Raw genomic sequence first — 15511 nt, 5'->3', positions numbered from 1 at the left:
TCATTCTTTTATTCATTAGAGCTAATATTCAATCTAAAATTTTAAGTATTGGTTTCAAATCTGACCAAAATTTTTTCATTTTCAATTTTTTTACTTAAGACTTATTGAAAAGGCAATTGCCATTTAGGAGACAGTTTGACCCCGGCAAAAACACACTACACAAAAATAAAACAAAACAAATCAAAGAATACAACTGAAATGAGCATACGTGTAAAACATTTAAAGAATCTAAACATGATAAAATTAATTGCATTTATTGATATCTGGGGTCACTGAGGTCCTAAACATAACATAACGTACTGTACAATTACGCTGATAAATAAAATTAATCTAATCAGGAAAAGGTTTTGATGGAATAAAAGGAATGGTTTAGATGAACTTTTATGTTTTTCCATCACTTTGTAGCATACATTTATTTTGAAGAGCAAGAAATGAATAAAATTAAGTATAATTAAGAGTCCATTTGAAAATGATCATAGTGTTAAAGTCAAAGTCAGCTTTACTGTCAATTCAGCCACATGTACAGGACATATATAGAATCGAAATTACGTTACTCTCAGACCCTGGGTGCCTAACATATAATGTTAATATAAAAAGTAGAGTGTTAAGAAAAGGAAAATTTACAATATATACAATTGTACATAAAATGTGGTCTAAAAAAATATACATAAAATGTAGTCTAAAATGTAGTCTCTGGATATATGATTTATTAGCATTGGCTTTAGTCAAACAATTTGCTTTGTTCTGTATTCTTTTTTTTTTTTAAGATTTATTTATTAGATTTTTTGACAGTTAACAAACAAAGTAAAAAGAGACAATAACAGTACAAACAGAAAAAAAAATATATATAACAGTACAACATTGATTAAAAAAAATTAAAATAAACCACCCTATAACCCTCATATTGTGCGACACACAGTATATGACGTGCATAAACACTATATGATGTGCATAAATCAATTTTCAAATTGAGCATATAAACAGGTCTGTACCAGACGTTGAGGTTGAAAAATAAAAAGTAAAATAAACAGTAATAATAAAATAAAATAAAATGAATAAATAGAAAAAAAAATAGAAAAGAAATAAAAAAATGGAAAATCTATTAAACTAAATAGGCTGGGGGGGGGTGGCACGTTCTTAATACTTGTGGTTTTTTATGTCAAGAAAAAGTTGTATGTTTGTGCTATATCAGCAGCATTAATACTCAACTGGAAGCACAGATCAAAACAAAAATGCAACCATTCACTCCACAGTAATTGCCTCAATTCTCAGTGATTTGACATGTTCCAAAAATGGCAACCAAATATTAGAAAATTTGACCACTGAACCTCGAAGACTATGTTTAATTTTTTCTAATTTAACAAAAAATAAGGCATCTTTAATCCACTGAGTATGGGATGGGGGTTGAGGAGATTTCCACTGCAACAAAATGCACCGCCTAGCTAAAAATGACAGAAAAGCTATTAGTTCAGAAATTTGTTCTGTATTTATCTCAATTTAAAATATAAAAGTTGTCATTTAGTGCACAAAATAACAGTTAATAAAAAAAGTTGTCTCGTTTTTATATGTTTAGATACATTTTTAGAGCCCAGTACCAACCTCAGAAGTTTGGAGGAATAACCCTGTCTTTCAATCAAAACAAATGAAAATGTTTGCTATGTTTGCTAAAAAAAACACATTATATTTATAAATATTCCTCCTTCCAGCGCAATGTTTTTGCTAAACTTATTAAAATGTGCCAAAGTCATAAACGGCAAACATTAGCTAAATACACAACTGTGCTCCTGAAACAGATGGTGTTTCACCTTCCGGATTTATAATCTCAAAACCAAAGTGCTGTTTTCGTTTGGTTGAGTTCATGTGGCGGTCAGCGTGAGCCGAACAGGATGAAAAGGACAAATGCTTGCACTTCTAACTAGCGATGTATTTAACCTGATTCCCATCTCTGCAATTAGTGTTCTTTGTTATCTCCTCTCCTAGACTGTAAACAATGCCCTTTAATCTATGCCACATTGAAAGCAACAAGAAGAATTAGAACTAGATTAAGGATAACGATAATCTTCCCCTTTGCTGCAGCAGGCAGATCTGGCATGTTTATTTACATCTTAAAACACCCCTGCGTGCCTTTTTCTGCTTATACATGCAATTATGAAGCACGAAAGGATTTGTGCTGTTAACGAGTCACCCTCAGATGGAGCGCGTGAGATTGTGTTACAAAAGATCCAGCATTAAACTGATCACTTAATTCTACCTAATCTGTCTTACCTTGCTCAAGCCATGTAAGGATATGCACTCAAGTGACTGCATCCAAACCATCCTCTCTAGGGTGCATCCTATTTGCCTTGCTCTAAGTTTCCACTTCCTGACGCACAACAATGATATTGAACTCAAAAACGACACGTTCTTAAACCACATATAATACCTAGTGGTGATATTAATGAGCAGCTCACTGAAAGCAGTTTTCTATGCACATACTGTACACATGCATGTGTTTTATGTAAACAGAATGTTACCGTTGGCTGAAATGTAAGCTTAACAAGCATAAACAGAAACCTAAATGAGGCTACAAATGAGCATGAGCATTTGCTTAATCTACAGTCACAGAAAACAAGAAGATAAATGGCTTTTCCTACCAGTAGAGGAGTGAAAGACCGTCAAAGTGTTCTGCCTCCACGGATTGTGGAAGCAGTGCCATCGCAGGTTCGCAAGCGACTGATGAGCTGCAGTGAAGTCGACGGAATCACTGGGTTGGGGGGGAAAAAGCGGTGGTTCAAATCAGGTCAGTCTCGATGACCGAGAGACAGCAATCTAGCCAGACAGTAACAGACACACTCCTACCTATTCACTAATCTCTCCTGATACCCCGCAGTCACATGGTTTGCCTCACCTCTCTCTGCGCTGTCACAGCTGATGAGGATTCTGTCTCTCTCCGGAGGCAGGAAAGCTCAAAACTTGACACCGCGACGTGATGTGAAACGAGGGGACGCGAGTCTGACGCATGATTTCTGATGTAGGGATGCTGAATCTTGTCAGGGTCAAGTCTATTTAAAGGGAAAAGAGAATAAAGAAGCAGGCGTTAGCTTTGTATGGCTAAATGCAAGACTTATATCTTAAATATGAGCTAAATAGAAAGTTTTAAAGGGATGCTTTTTGAATAGAATAAATATTAACAGCATTAGTGACTCTATCAGTAAAATAAAATATCCACAAAACTGTATGGAAAAAACAAACACTGTACACTTGAGTACAAAAGTGCAGTCAGTACTTTAACTTTTACAAGAGCTGATTTAAATGAGTACTTTTGCCATCTTTGCTCACTTTTGATCAAGAAAAGTATATTTAAAATTAAAAATAAAATAAAGCAGCATGCATTAGCTTTGTGTGCATAAATGCTGTACTTATAGAAAGGAGCTAAATAGAAAGTTTTAAAGGGACACTTTTTAAATAGAATAAATATTATTAACAGTATTAGTGACTTTATCAATGAAATAAAATATCCACAAAACTACATGGAAAAAATAAATAAATCCAATTAACAGAGTACACTTGAGTACAAAAGTGTAGTCAGTACTTTAAATTTTAAAAGAGTCAATTTAAACAATTTAAAGTATTTTTTCCATCTTTGCTCACTTTTGATCGAGAAAAGTATATTTAAAAAATGAATGTAAAGCATGCGTTAGCTTTGTAAGCATAAATGCAAGAGTCATAAAAAGAACTTGTCTAAAATATGAGCTAAATAGAAAGTTGTAAAGGGATAGTTCATTCAAAAATGAAGATTTTCATTATCATTCACTCACATTGTTCCTAAACTAGTTTCTTTTTTTTTTAACACAAGGGAAGATATTTTGACTAAAGCAGGAAACTTGTAACCATTCACTTCTTTGACCAAGAATGCCAACGGTTTTCAGCTTTCATCAAAATATTTTTTGTTGTGTTCAACTCAAACTGTTTAGAAACAATGAATCTATATTTTTCAATCAACTATCCCTTAACAACTTTATATTTAGCTCATATTTTAGATCAATTCTATATGAGGTTATGCATTTATGAATATAAATGTTTAAAACCACATGAGGATGAGAACATAGTGAGTGCAATTTATTCTGGGGGGAAACTGTGTCTTTAGGAACATCATAACAACAAACACACATAAGCTACAGTTTGAATAAATCGTTTATTTTTAAATAATATAATCTTTTAACCCTTGTGGAATCTTAATCCTCCTAGAATGAAAGCGCAAGTGAGCTTAAATACTGGTGTTTAGCTATAGTGACCAGGAGGAGGTGCTTTGTCTTAGTCAAATTGAGATAATGCTGATATATTTTGTATTAATGCAGATTATTGATTAGAATTACTACTAGATAAAGGATACTTGTTCTATCAATACTATTTTTATTTTTAAATATTTAGCTGACAGTTTTAAATTTTTACCTTTACTGATTCACCTCAGTCATTTTAATGCATAACCAGATTGAACATAATACTTGCATCTTAACCTGAATTAATTAAAAGTATTGATCATACACGGTGACGCAGTGGCGCAGTAGTTAGTGCTGTCGTCTCACAGCAAGAAGGTCGCTGGTTCGAGCCTCGGCTGAGTCAGTTGACGATTCTGTGTGGAGTTTGCATGTTCTCCCTGCGTTCGCATGGGTTTCCTCTGGATGCTCCAGTTTCCCCCACAGTCCAAAGACATGTGGTACAGGTGAATTGGGTAGGCTAAATTGTCCATAGTGTATGAGTGTATGTGGATGCTTAAAAAGTGCTGGATAAGATGGCGGTTCATTGTGTTCATTGTGGCGACCCCGGATTAATAAAGGGACTAAGCCGAAAAGAAAATTAATAATTGAATGATCATAAACTACTGTTGAAGTTTTAGAAATGAAATTCAGTCTTACTGCTGTTAGCACAATGATCCTTTAGAAAGTTTATTCTAGTTATAATATTGGTGCTTAACCAATATTAATGGTTTTATAGTTATCAGTGATACATTTTACTTTTAGGATTCTTAAGTGAATAGTTCAAAATAACAGACAAACGTGACATAAGTATTCATTAGTAATGTGTATATTAACATTATATTATATTAATGACATTATACATTTCTTTACTTTATATCTCTTTCAAAGATGGCAAGTACCAGTACAAATATAGCACTTTGTTACTTTACATATACTGTACTTTTTTACTGTTGTTACTGTACTTTGATTTTTCACTTTACAATTAATTAAATTAAAGCTTACAATGAGAAAAGCAAGGATACAAAGGGAGTCCTCGATGTACACATGACTGATGGACTGTTTTTATGGGTAATACGATGCATTTTGGTTGATTGGATCACAGGAAAACAAGGGAGACTGGTCAAATCTGACGTTTAAATGCTTAGGACAGGAGTCTCTTGTCAGCGTTCTACCACTTTCTATTGATTAGGGTCTGTGAACAGTTCATGTGTATGTAGCCTACTGTACAGACTTTCTCTGATCCTTCAGTTTAATAAGTTTGCACAGTTGTCATACTGTACAAAATATCTTTAACAATTATGTACTTCATCAACATTTGTACAGTTAAAGCAATTATTTAAAGAATGTGAATACTTTATGCATTGAGATTTATTTCTAATGAGATCCTTATATATCATTTATAGTTTTAACATGTATTTACACTATTGTTTTTATCTAAATTCATTTAAGAAACATTTAAACATTGCAGGTAATTTTACTGTTTGTCTCTAAAAATAAAATTATCATGCAAAGGATTGTCGTGTGAAAAAAAGCACACAAAAAGTTTTGAAGGTTGTAATTATGTCTGTATGTTTCTTGTTAAATAGAATAAATATATTACCAGCATCAGGGACTTTATCAGTAAAATAAAATATCCACAAAACTGTATAGAAAGTACAAAAGTGTAGTCAGTTCTTTAACTTTAACCAGAGTCAGTTTAAACATGAGTACTTTGCCCTCTCTGTCCACTTTTTCAATTTAATGTGTACTTGGTTGGTAAAAAAAAAAAAAAAAAAAAAAAAAAATATATATATATATATATATATATATATATATATATATGTGTGTGTGTGTGTGCATGCGTACACTAGCATATACACTGACTGGCACGTGTTATAATAATATAATTTTTTCAAAACAAGAAGCTCAGGATATATTTTTGCACTCATTCAGAATATATACAGATATTAGAGATTGAAATTCCAGACCTTTTAAGACCTTTTTTAGGACTCTTTCCATACATCTTAAAACCTTATAAACACTTTAGGTTTCAACCGTAAACACCGGCGAGACTTTAACTTACAGTATAATTACTGAATATTAATGTAAGAAACTAATCCAAAACTAAAACATTATTCACATGCTGAATAAAAATCTAATAAATCTAGCTAATTCAGCCGGTTGGTGCATAGAACTGCAGGAATAACAGTGTTTCCTTGATTACTGCAGTAAACAAAGCAGCATGATTTCAAATCTAGTTGGATTTCATTGATTTCATAAACTACACAGCATCCTGATATTCACAGATTTAATTCAGGCAAACTTTAGCATAAAACCATACAACAATCAAAGATTATATAAAATTAATACCTTGCAAAATAGCATTTAAGACTTTTTACTACTTTTTCAGGGCCTTATATTTCTCTACAATGATTTATCAACTTTTAATACTTTTTAAGACCCCGCGGACACCTTGTCTTATAAATGTAAATAAATACAAAATACTAGTTATATCAACCACCTTTCCAGATTTTGTGTAAAACTTCTGTAGTAAATTATGATAAAGCAACAAAAAGTAAACTCCCATGGTGTGATGCTTATGCTTTACGGTTTTCAGAACAACTAACTTACCTGCACATTTTACCTTGAAACTTAATGTGGCCCGTCTTTAGAAACAAAACTTAACAATTACTTCCCCTAAAAACTACATGTACACCGCCATATTCCTATTCTATATTGTCGATTGTTAAAGGGTTACAAATATATAATTGCACAACTTAATCTAGCTTTTGAAATCCGTCTTGTAATTTAACGTAACGTTACAGGTCTATTTTGCTGTGAGAATATTGAGGAAACTTTTGGATTTAAAAAAGCGATTAAGCCGGTTCTTGAACGTCTTAATTAACATAATTCGAGTAAGACCTTAAGAAAGATTAGTAATATGTAATATACTGTATGTTTTGTAATAATCATATTTTCACCCATCAACGAGCACGTACTGTACCTCAAACCCGTTGATGCAGAATCCGCCGGAACTGTAGCAGTAGTGGCTTCTTGTTTCCGGGGAACGCAAATCTGTTGCGCCAAAAGGCTAGCGTTGAACTTGATGTTTTGTAACATGCTGTTGAAGGGTGAACAGTTTATGGACATAATCGTTTACTGTGAGTCAGGTAAGTCTACATCATCTTCTGTTTGGGAAGTCATATTATTTGAAGTTTGGCTTGGTCACCGTAAAAATACTAAGCAACGTTTATGACTTGTTAACAGAATGGCTGAGCCTGTTAGCATTGTCAATTTTTGTACTAAATACTACAGTTAAAAAGTTTGGGATCAGTTTTTCGTCAAGTTTATATTTATTTGTTAAAAAATAATGAAGTGTGTAAGTTTTTTGAGTGCAAACTGCAAAGCTGAATTGGCCATCCTTGCAGTGTTTAGTCTTACCTGAACCTTGAGAAAAAATAAGCAGAACATTAGTTATTCTTTATTTATTCATTATTTCACTCCGTTTAATACAAAGGCATTGCTAAACTATCTTAACTTAAATTTAGAATTGAGTGTGTTGTATTTCCATTACATTTGAAATATAGATTAAAAAGCTATTTTAAAAAAATGCACTGTTTTCACAGTTTCTAAGGTAGAGCTATGTTTTAACAACTATATATTCATATGTAGATGTAACATGAAATAGATATCTTGGCATATTGATATTGTAATATGCACATCTGCAATAGTCACATCACAAGATATGCAATGTTGAGTCTGAATTATAGCTGAGCCACAGAGCACATCTGATTTATTTTTGTTACTGCTAAGTTAGGCCTTTGACTGAGCATTTCAAGAGAGTTTGGGTAGAAATGTGTATGTTTGGAGGTGTAACAAACATGAATTGTTTTTTAATTATTTATTTTTCTATGCAAAAAAAAAAAAAAAAAAAAAAAAAATATATATATATATATATATATATATATATATATATATATATATATATATATATATATATATATATATATATCCCTTACCCCACTTTCTTGATCTACAAAAATGTTTAGATATTTTAAAACAAGCTAATTTTTTGCATTGTGATTATTCAATTTCTGTACCTGAATGCTGTTAGACCCTCCAGAAAACCATCAAATAGAGCTATAAAAACTATTATGTGAAACTGCATTCATATAGCAATATTTATTGCAGGATGATAACATATTGCTGTTAGGTCACGTGTGGAACCTGTTTGTTTTGGCTCTTTTTTGTGGTTCTTGTTTTGATTTGCAGAGCCTGCAAGATTGCTGAATTGTGGGTGGGTCATCTCACCTGAGACCTGTTATGTGGTGCCTATAAAAAGTCCAATATTTGACATGAGAAGAGAGCTCGGTTAGCCAGACGTCCTTGCCTGGCATTTTGGTTTTATTTTAGTTTGTTTTGGATCATGAGCTTTTTCACTACTGACTTCCATTTACAGTATACTGACTTTGATTTCTTTAAATACTTTGGTTAATTGTACTTTTTTGTTAATAAATTATTTATCTTTTCAATTTACCCGCTACGTATTGTCTCTCTAGCGTTACAATTTTGAGCTGGTTGTAACAATTGCATAATAAGATTTTTCCAATATTGTGCAGCCCTAATATCTATGTTTCATCCAAGGTTATTGTATCATCAGAATCTTATACCAGTCCATGCCTATTTATGTATGTGTAATATATATATATATATATATATATATATATATATATATATATATATATATATATATATATATATATATATTAGATAGATTGTTGTAAAAATCACATAAATAAAACGTATATACTGTAGGAATGGTAAAACAAAGTTTTGGCGTTTTAAAACCTTGACTTTTCCAAACTATGGTAAACCTTAAACGGTTATCGTCCTATGCCTAAGACTTTGTATATTGCTACTGCTATTTTTATTGCTTATTTGTACCGCTCTTTAAAAATTATTGCCAATTAATACATTAAATCTTAAAACTGATCCCTGTCTTTTCAATAATTTGGACATTTATTTATTTTTATTTGGACATTCTGTGTGTGCCACTTCTTATTTTTATCGAGGATAATTTACGAGACCTTCTTTACTCTGGTTATGAACTGATCACACAGTCTGTGTAATATAATCCATATTGTTGGTTTTAGGTGAAACCCACCTGTTTTGAAGAGGATTTCACTTGCACTCTAGGATTATGCTGTCATCGTTCCTTCTTCGTGGGTGCACTGCAAAGCACTATATACAAGCACTTTCTAGCACCCGATTGTGTATTGATTGTTGCACCATCAGAAGATTAGCCACATCCAGCAGCCAGCAGTTTCTCAGGAGGACCACACAGCGACTCCTCAACCAGTCACGAGGAGCCAAAACTCACAAGAGGAAACATCAGAGCCAGGCAGATGACTGGAAGAAAAAAAACAAGACTATCCTTACATATATTGCAGCTGCTGGAGTGGGAATGATTGGCATGTCATATGCTGCTGTTCCGCTCTACAGACTGTACTGTCAGGTCGGTATGACACTGGCAATCTCAAGGACATTTTTTGTGGTGGAATCGTAGTATTGCAATAATATGTTTCTCTCTTCAGGCTACAGGGTTGGGCGGCGCAGCAGTAGCAGGACACGACACTGAGCAAGTGGCGACTATGAAGCCTGTCAGGGATCGTATCATTAAAGTGACATTCAACGCAGACACGCACGCCAGCATACAGTGGAACTTTCGTCCACAGCAGTCAGAGATTTATGTAAGATTATAGCTATTCTTTTGTGATTCATTTTTGTGGGATCTTGATTCAGTGTAATACAAAAGCTTTGATAATATATCTTAAATTACAATTGAGTTACTTTGCATTACATCTGAAATATGGAAAAAAAACTGTTTAGAGTTTTTCTCAGTCACTTTGGTACATTTCTCAGATCAGAATGGAAATTTGCAAAATAGCAAGTGCAATTCTCAAAATAGTGCGTTCAAATAGCAAAACGTTTTCTTGCTCAAAATCATCAGCTCATCTCTCAAAGTGAAGTTGATTTATAAACTAATTTCAAGAAGATCATGTGCTTATGATTATTCTTAGCTTAATCCGCTCTTCGTACGTGGATTACTCAGTTAGCTGGATTTGGATATTGACGATTTTACACGATCCAGGATCGTTTCGTATTTCAAAGCTGATCCGAGAGTTGTTGTCATAGCAACAGTTCTGCTAGCTCAAACCTGATCGGAAGCAGGTTCAATTCATATAAACAGGATTAGATCGGGTCAGTTAGAGCAAAGATAATAGAGAAAGTATGTTCTGATATTTTCTTACAGTAGTAGTTATATACACTTGGGAAAATAGTAAATATTTTGCAACTATATATATATATATATATATATATATATATATATATATATATATATATATATATATATATATATATATATATATAGTTATTAATAAATAAAGTTATATATATTAATAAGACTTATGCAATCTGCACCCTCGAAATGAAAGTACAAAGACTGCCACCTGGTGGTGCAAAGAGAAAACTTAATGATATGTAGTTTTTAGATTGCTTTAGTACAAATTGTGTATGATAATAGAAATGCAGAATATGTGACTTTTTAAAAAAAGAAATAATACATTTATGCAGTCATAAACATCTTTTGGCAGTTAATATGCCAGTGATTTGATGCTTCAAAAAAGTTGCAGACGCCTTTACCAATATCAAAATGCTTTTGTAAACATCCAGTTATTCCTTACAGCAATTAAAAAAAAAAAAAGGCTACTAAAGAAAATCTTTTCTAAATGTAGAACTAAATACATTGATATGCACTGAAATACATGATGAATACTCTTGACACATAAAAGTGTAAAGCCCGTATGTATGCATGCATGCATACACAAATGTGTAAAGTTATTGCGTATCATAGTTAACAAACCGTTTACTGCTAATTTGATGTAATTTTGCTCACATGGATAATTGAATATTAATTAGATGATGTCATTACGCTGCTGTGCCGTCAGCCAATCGTTGCATTGCTGATCATGATTTCGAGGATCGATAGATTTGTCCTTTACAACACATTCAGCGATCTCAGATCAGTTCATCCAGACATTCTAATCTGATTCGCGAACTTGTTTGAAGAACCAAATTAGCGAGAGATCAGTTATCAAGATTAAATGATCCACGATCGGCAAAATCATCTTAGATCATTTAAGTGAGGTACGAAGAACGGACCCCTGGTCCCACACCAGGTCACGATTGATTTTCCAATCAGATGGTTTCCAACCAGATGGACTCACTATAAATAACCTAGAGTTTTCTTATATATATATATATTCCCCCAACATATTAATTTGGGTGTTCTCATTTTTAGATTGTGACCTTAATCAATTTTTTTCATTAGATTAGTTCCACTTTTGGCTTTGGTACTGACTAATGTAATGTATAGGTAAAAATATATAATCGAGAAAGCATCCTACAGAAAATATTAATTTAAGAGAGATCTGTGGGGGGTGTACTAATTTATGCTGAGTACTGTATAATAATATAATATAATATAATATAATATAATATAATATAAATAGTTTTAACACACTAACCCCGGTTTTACAGACAAGGCTCGAGCCTAGTCCTTGATTAAAATGTAAGTCTGAGCCGTTTTAACTGAAATAAAATTGCACTGATTGATTTTTAAATTTATCAGTGACTTTGTTTTGTCTCAAGATGCACACCAGTAATGTTTTTTTCTAAGCATGATTTAAAAAATTACTGAAATGTCCTAATTGAACTATGGCCTAATCGTGGCTATTGTCTAAGCCCTGTCTGTGAAACCGAGCCTAAATGTTTATGCTCAAATATTTTAAAATTTGATTAGAGTTTATGTTTAGTTATTCATATCTTTGTTAAATATGTCACTCATATCATTATCTTGTTTGCTAGTTGTTTATTTATTCCTAATTTGCAGTATTAAACATGTTCTCTTTAATAAGATTTGGAAAAGTTAAGGTTTTAATAATTTCACTGGCATCTAAATTTTGATATTATTTTACAAACAATTTTATAAACATTATTTATTAAACGCACATTTACATGAGTTAAAAAACATGCATTTATTATATTTGTATACTGGATACCTGTTAAAGGATCTTAAAAAAGGCATTAAGAAATGTCCTTTTAACAGTCCCTTCCACTCGTCTGCGCTCTATGGGTGACCGGCCCTTCTCTTCCCTGGCTCTGGAACTCTCTCCCCTAAACATTTGACATGCTGAATCTTTTAGATTGTTTAAATCATTCTTGAAAACACACTACTTTACCCACGCCTATTTGTGATGTGTTTATTTTTGGTTTGTTTTATGGTTATAGATAATTAAATGTTTTATTTTGAATGTTTCAATTTTACTGTTGCTCCAACCTGTGTTTATATCTTTACCTTTTTTGTGTAAAGTATCTTGAGAATTAAGTTTTAAAGGCGAGTTATAAAAATACATAATAATTATTATTAACGCAAAGACCTGCAAACATTACAGTTCAATAAAGTTATATTCAGTATACATTATTTTTCTGTCAATACTAAATCCTTTAATATTATAAATTTGTAATGTGAAACGTTGACTGTGTGGTGTCAAAAATGTGCTCTTATACAGCTTTACATAAGCATCACGCTTTGTTTGGACATGTTCTCAGGTTGTACCAGGGGAGACTGCACTGGCTTTTTATAGGGCACGGAATCCCACCGACAAGCCAGTGATAGGCATTTCTACTTACAATGTTGTACCTTTTGAGGCTGGACAATATTTTAATAAGATACAGGTACATATGATGCATTTAATAAATCCATACTGACATTTCTATAATGACTAAAAATGTTCTCCACTTGCTACCATCTGAGCTCATTAAGTAGTATTAAATTCTAATACAAAGCATCTTTTCTCCTTCAGTGTTTTTGTTTCGAGGAACAGAGGTTAAACCCACACGAGGAGGTGGACATGCCTGTGTTCTTCTACATCGACCCAGAGTTTGATGAAGACCCCCGTATGGCGCGAGTTGATACTATTACACTCTCTTATACCTTTTTTGAAGCCAAAGAGGGACAACATTTACCCCTCCCAGGGTATAGTTAATTATGCTTTTTATTCAGAGACTTTTAATTACAATTTATTTCACGAGAGTGTGTTATGTAACACATTTGGAAATGATTATTGCTTACATTGTCACATGTCACTTCAATGTCTTTAAATGATTGTACCAAAATGGAAGCAAAATGAAGGCCATTATGAAGCTGCTGATCATGTCTGTGAATTTTGTGGTTAAAACTATAAAATATTGGTTATATTTATACACCATGAAATACAAAACAGCATTTTAGTATCAACCATCCAACAACTCAACTGTAGATGCATGCAAATTACTTTCTAGTAAAGTGCTACTTGTTTGGCTTACTCTGATGTAACACTAGAGGGCAGCATCTGCACACACTGCATTGAAAGGCATTTACAAGTGAATAATTGGACTGGAATAAAAGCATAATCTTTTGTAATGTTTATATTCATTTTTAGTTGATATAACAGGACAAGGTTAATATGTGCTTTTTGATATCATACAGCTGTAGAAGTTTTATATAACGTGTAACTACTCAGTGGCGCTTCATTGAACAAAATCATGTTCAGACATGTTGCTTCAGTTTAGATCGTATCTAATCAAGGCCAACAAGTTACAAAATATGTGAAGTGATATTAAGGTAAAGACACCAAGAATTGTCGGTGTAGCAATCAAATCCTACTAAATGACATCCTGAAGACATGAAATTTCATTAATATTTATATAGTTGTGTTATGAAGTTGCATAATGCTTGTTTAATTCTAATATTAGAATTTTTTGTATGATTCTTTGAGACACTGTAATGTTAAATTAATTTCAAAATCTAATTTGTTTGTCAATTCTAATGTTCTCTGTGTGTGGTGTGTAGAGAGAGAGAGAGAGATCTTTAAAGCATTATGTAATGTGGCATTGTTAGTGAAAGTTCATAATGAAAGTCATAATTGTGGTTCTATCCATCCATCAATCCATCCATCCATCCATCCATCCATCCATAGAGAGAAATAGAGAGAGATTTGTGCGTGCGTGCGTGTATGTATTGAAGTCAGAATTATTAGCGCCCCTGTTTATTTTTTCCCCCAATTTCTGTTCTGTTCTGGGAAGATTGTTTCAGCACATTTCTAAGCATAATAGTTTTAAAAACTTATTTCTAATAACTGATTTATTTTATCTTTTCCATGATGACAGTAAATAATATTTAAATAAATAAATAAGTAAATAATATTTGACTAGATATTTTTCAAGGCACTGCTATACAGCTTAAAGTGACATTAAAAGGCTTAACTAGGTTAATAAGGTGAACTAGGCAGGTTAGGGTAATTAGTCAAGTTATTGTATAACGATGGTTTGTACTGTAGATTATCGGAAAACAAATTAGCTTAAAGGGGCTAATAATTTTGCCCCAAAAATGTTTTTTTTTTTTTTTTTTTATTAATAACTGCTTTTATTCTAGCTGAAACAAAACAAATAAGACTTTCTCCAGAAGAAAAACTATTATCAGACATACTTTGAAAATTTCATTGCTCTGTTAAAAATAATTTGAGAAATATTTAAAAAAGAAAATAAAAATCAAAAGGGGGCTAATAATTCTGACTTCAACTGTATGTATCTATGTATATGTGTGAATATATATATATATATATATATATATATATATATATATATATATATATATATATATATATATATATAATTACATACACGTACATACATGCATGCATACATACATAAATAAATACATACATATATATATATATATATATATATATATATATATATATATATATATATATATATATATATATATATATATATGAGAGAGAGATTCATATAATAATAATAATACTATCAATAATAATAATAATATAAAATACTAATATTTTTTCACACACAAACACGAATATATAGACGAAGTAAGTTTACAAAAATATTTTAGAAGGAAAAGCTAGAAACTACAATGGTAATATTACGTCATTTTAACACTACGTCATTCTTCGTGCCCCGGAAAACAACAAACCCGAGCACGCGCTTGAAATTCGCTAAAAGAGCTGACCCAGAATCAGCTGAGCCGCTGTTTACTGCGACCAAACCTAAGTAAGTGGGGTCCTACCAGGGCTGATCTGGGAACAGCGCATATGGGCTCAAAACAGGAGATTAGCCACACCCTCTCCAATACAAAGTGGGCGTTCATGTGTTTTTTGATTGACATA

The 15511-nt window shown here is 32.2% G+C and overlaps 2 protein-coding genes across 6 annotated transcripts in view; one reads left to right on the top strand and one right to left on the bottom strand.

Annotated features, from left to right (window-relative positions):
• The window catches only part of stxbp4 (syntaxin binding protein 4), an 80866-nt gene extending 73601 nt beyond the window's left edge, over window positions 1–7265 (bottom strand). For 2 of the 4 annotated variants that reach the window (XR_015504309.1, XM_087276573.1), the window contains exons 1-3: window positions 7222–7265; window positions 2839–3041; window positions 2634–2743 (exon numbers count right to left, since the gene is read on the bottom strand). Coding sequence is in view for 2 of the 4 variants with exons in the window: in XM_087276573.1 (XP_087132699.1) it covers window positions 2634–2695 (62 nt within the window). In the remaining 2 variants the exon portion in view is untranslated. The remainder of the gene's footprint in view (window positions 1–2633; window positions 2744–2838; window positions 3042–7221) is intronic. The other 2 variants (XR_015504310.1, XM_087276574.1) reach the window with 1 other exon arrangement.
• A 29-nt stretch (window positions 7266–7294) lies between these two features.
• On the top strand, window positions 7295–13743 carry cox11 (cytochrome c oxidase assembly homolog 11 (yeast)). Of its 2 annotated transcripts, none has more exons than XM_087274411.1 (5): window positions 7295–7378; window positions 9371–9732; window positions 9812–9967; window positions 12891–13016; window positions 13145–13738. In XM_087274411.1, exons 2-5 carry the CDS (start codon window positions 9418–9420, stop codon window positions 13325–13327), a joined length of 780 nt encoding a protein of 259 aa, XP_087130537.1. In that variant the 5' UTR covers window positions 7295–7378; window positions 9371–9417; the 3' UTR covers window positions 13328–13738.
• The last annotated feature ends 1768 nt before the right edge of the window (window positions 13744–15511 follow it).

The sequence above is a fragment of the Danio rerio genome, chromosome 12 (genome assembly GCF_052040795.2).
Source record: "Danio rerio strain M-AB ecotype USA chromosome 12, GRCz13ab, whole genome shotgun sequence".
Lineage (NCBI taxonomy): Eukaryota > Metazoa > Chordata > Actinopteri > Cypriniformes > Danionidae > Danio > Danio rerio.
The sequence above is the reverse complement of the archived record's forward strand: the minus strand, read 5'-3'. Positions and strand labels throughout refer to the sequence as shown.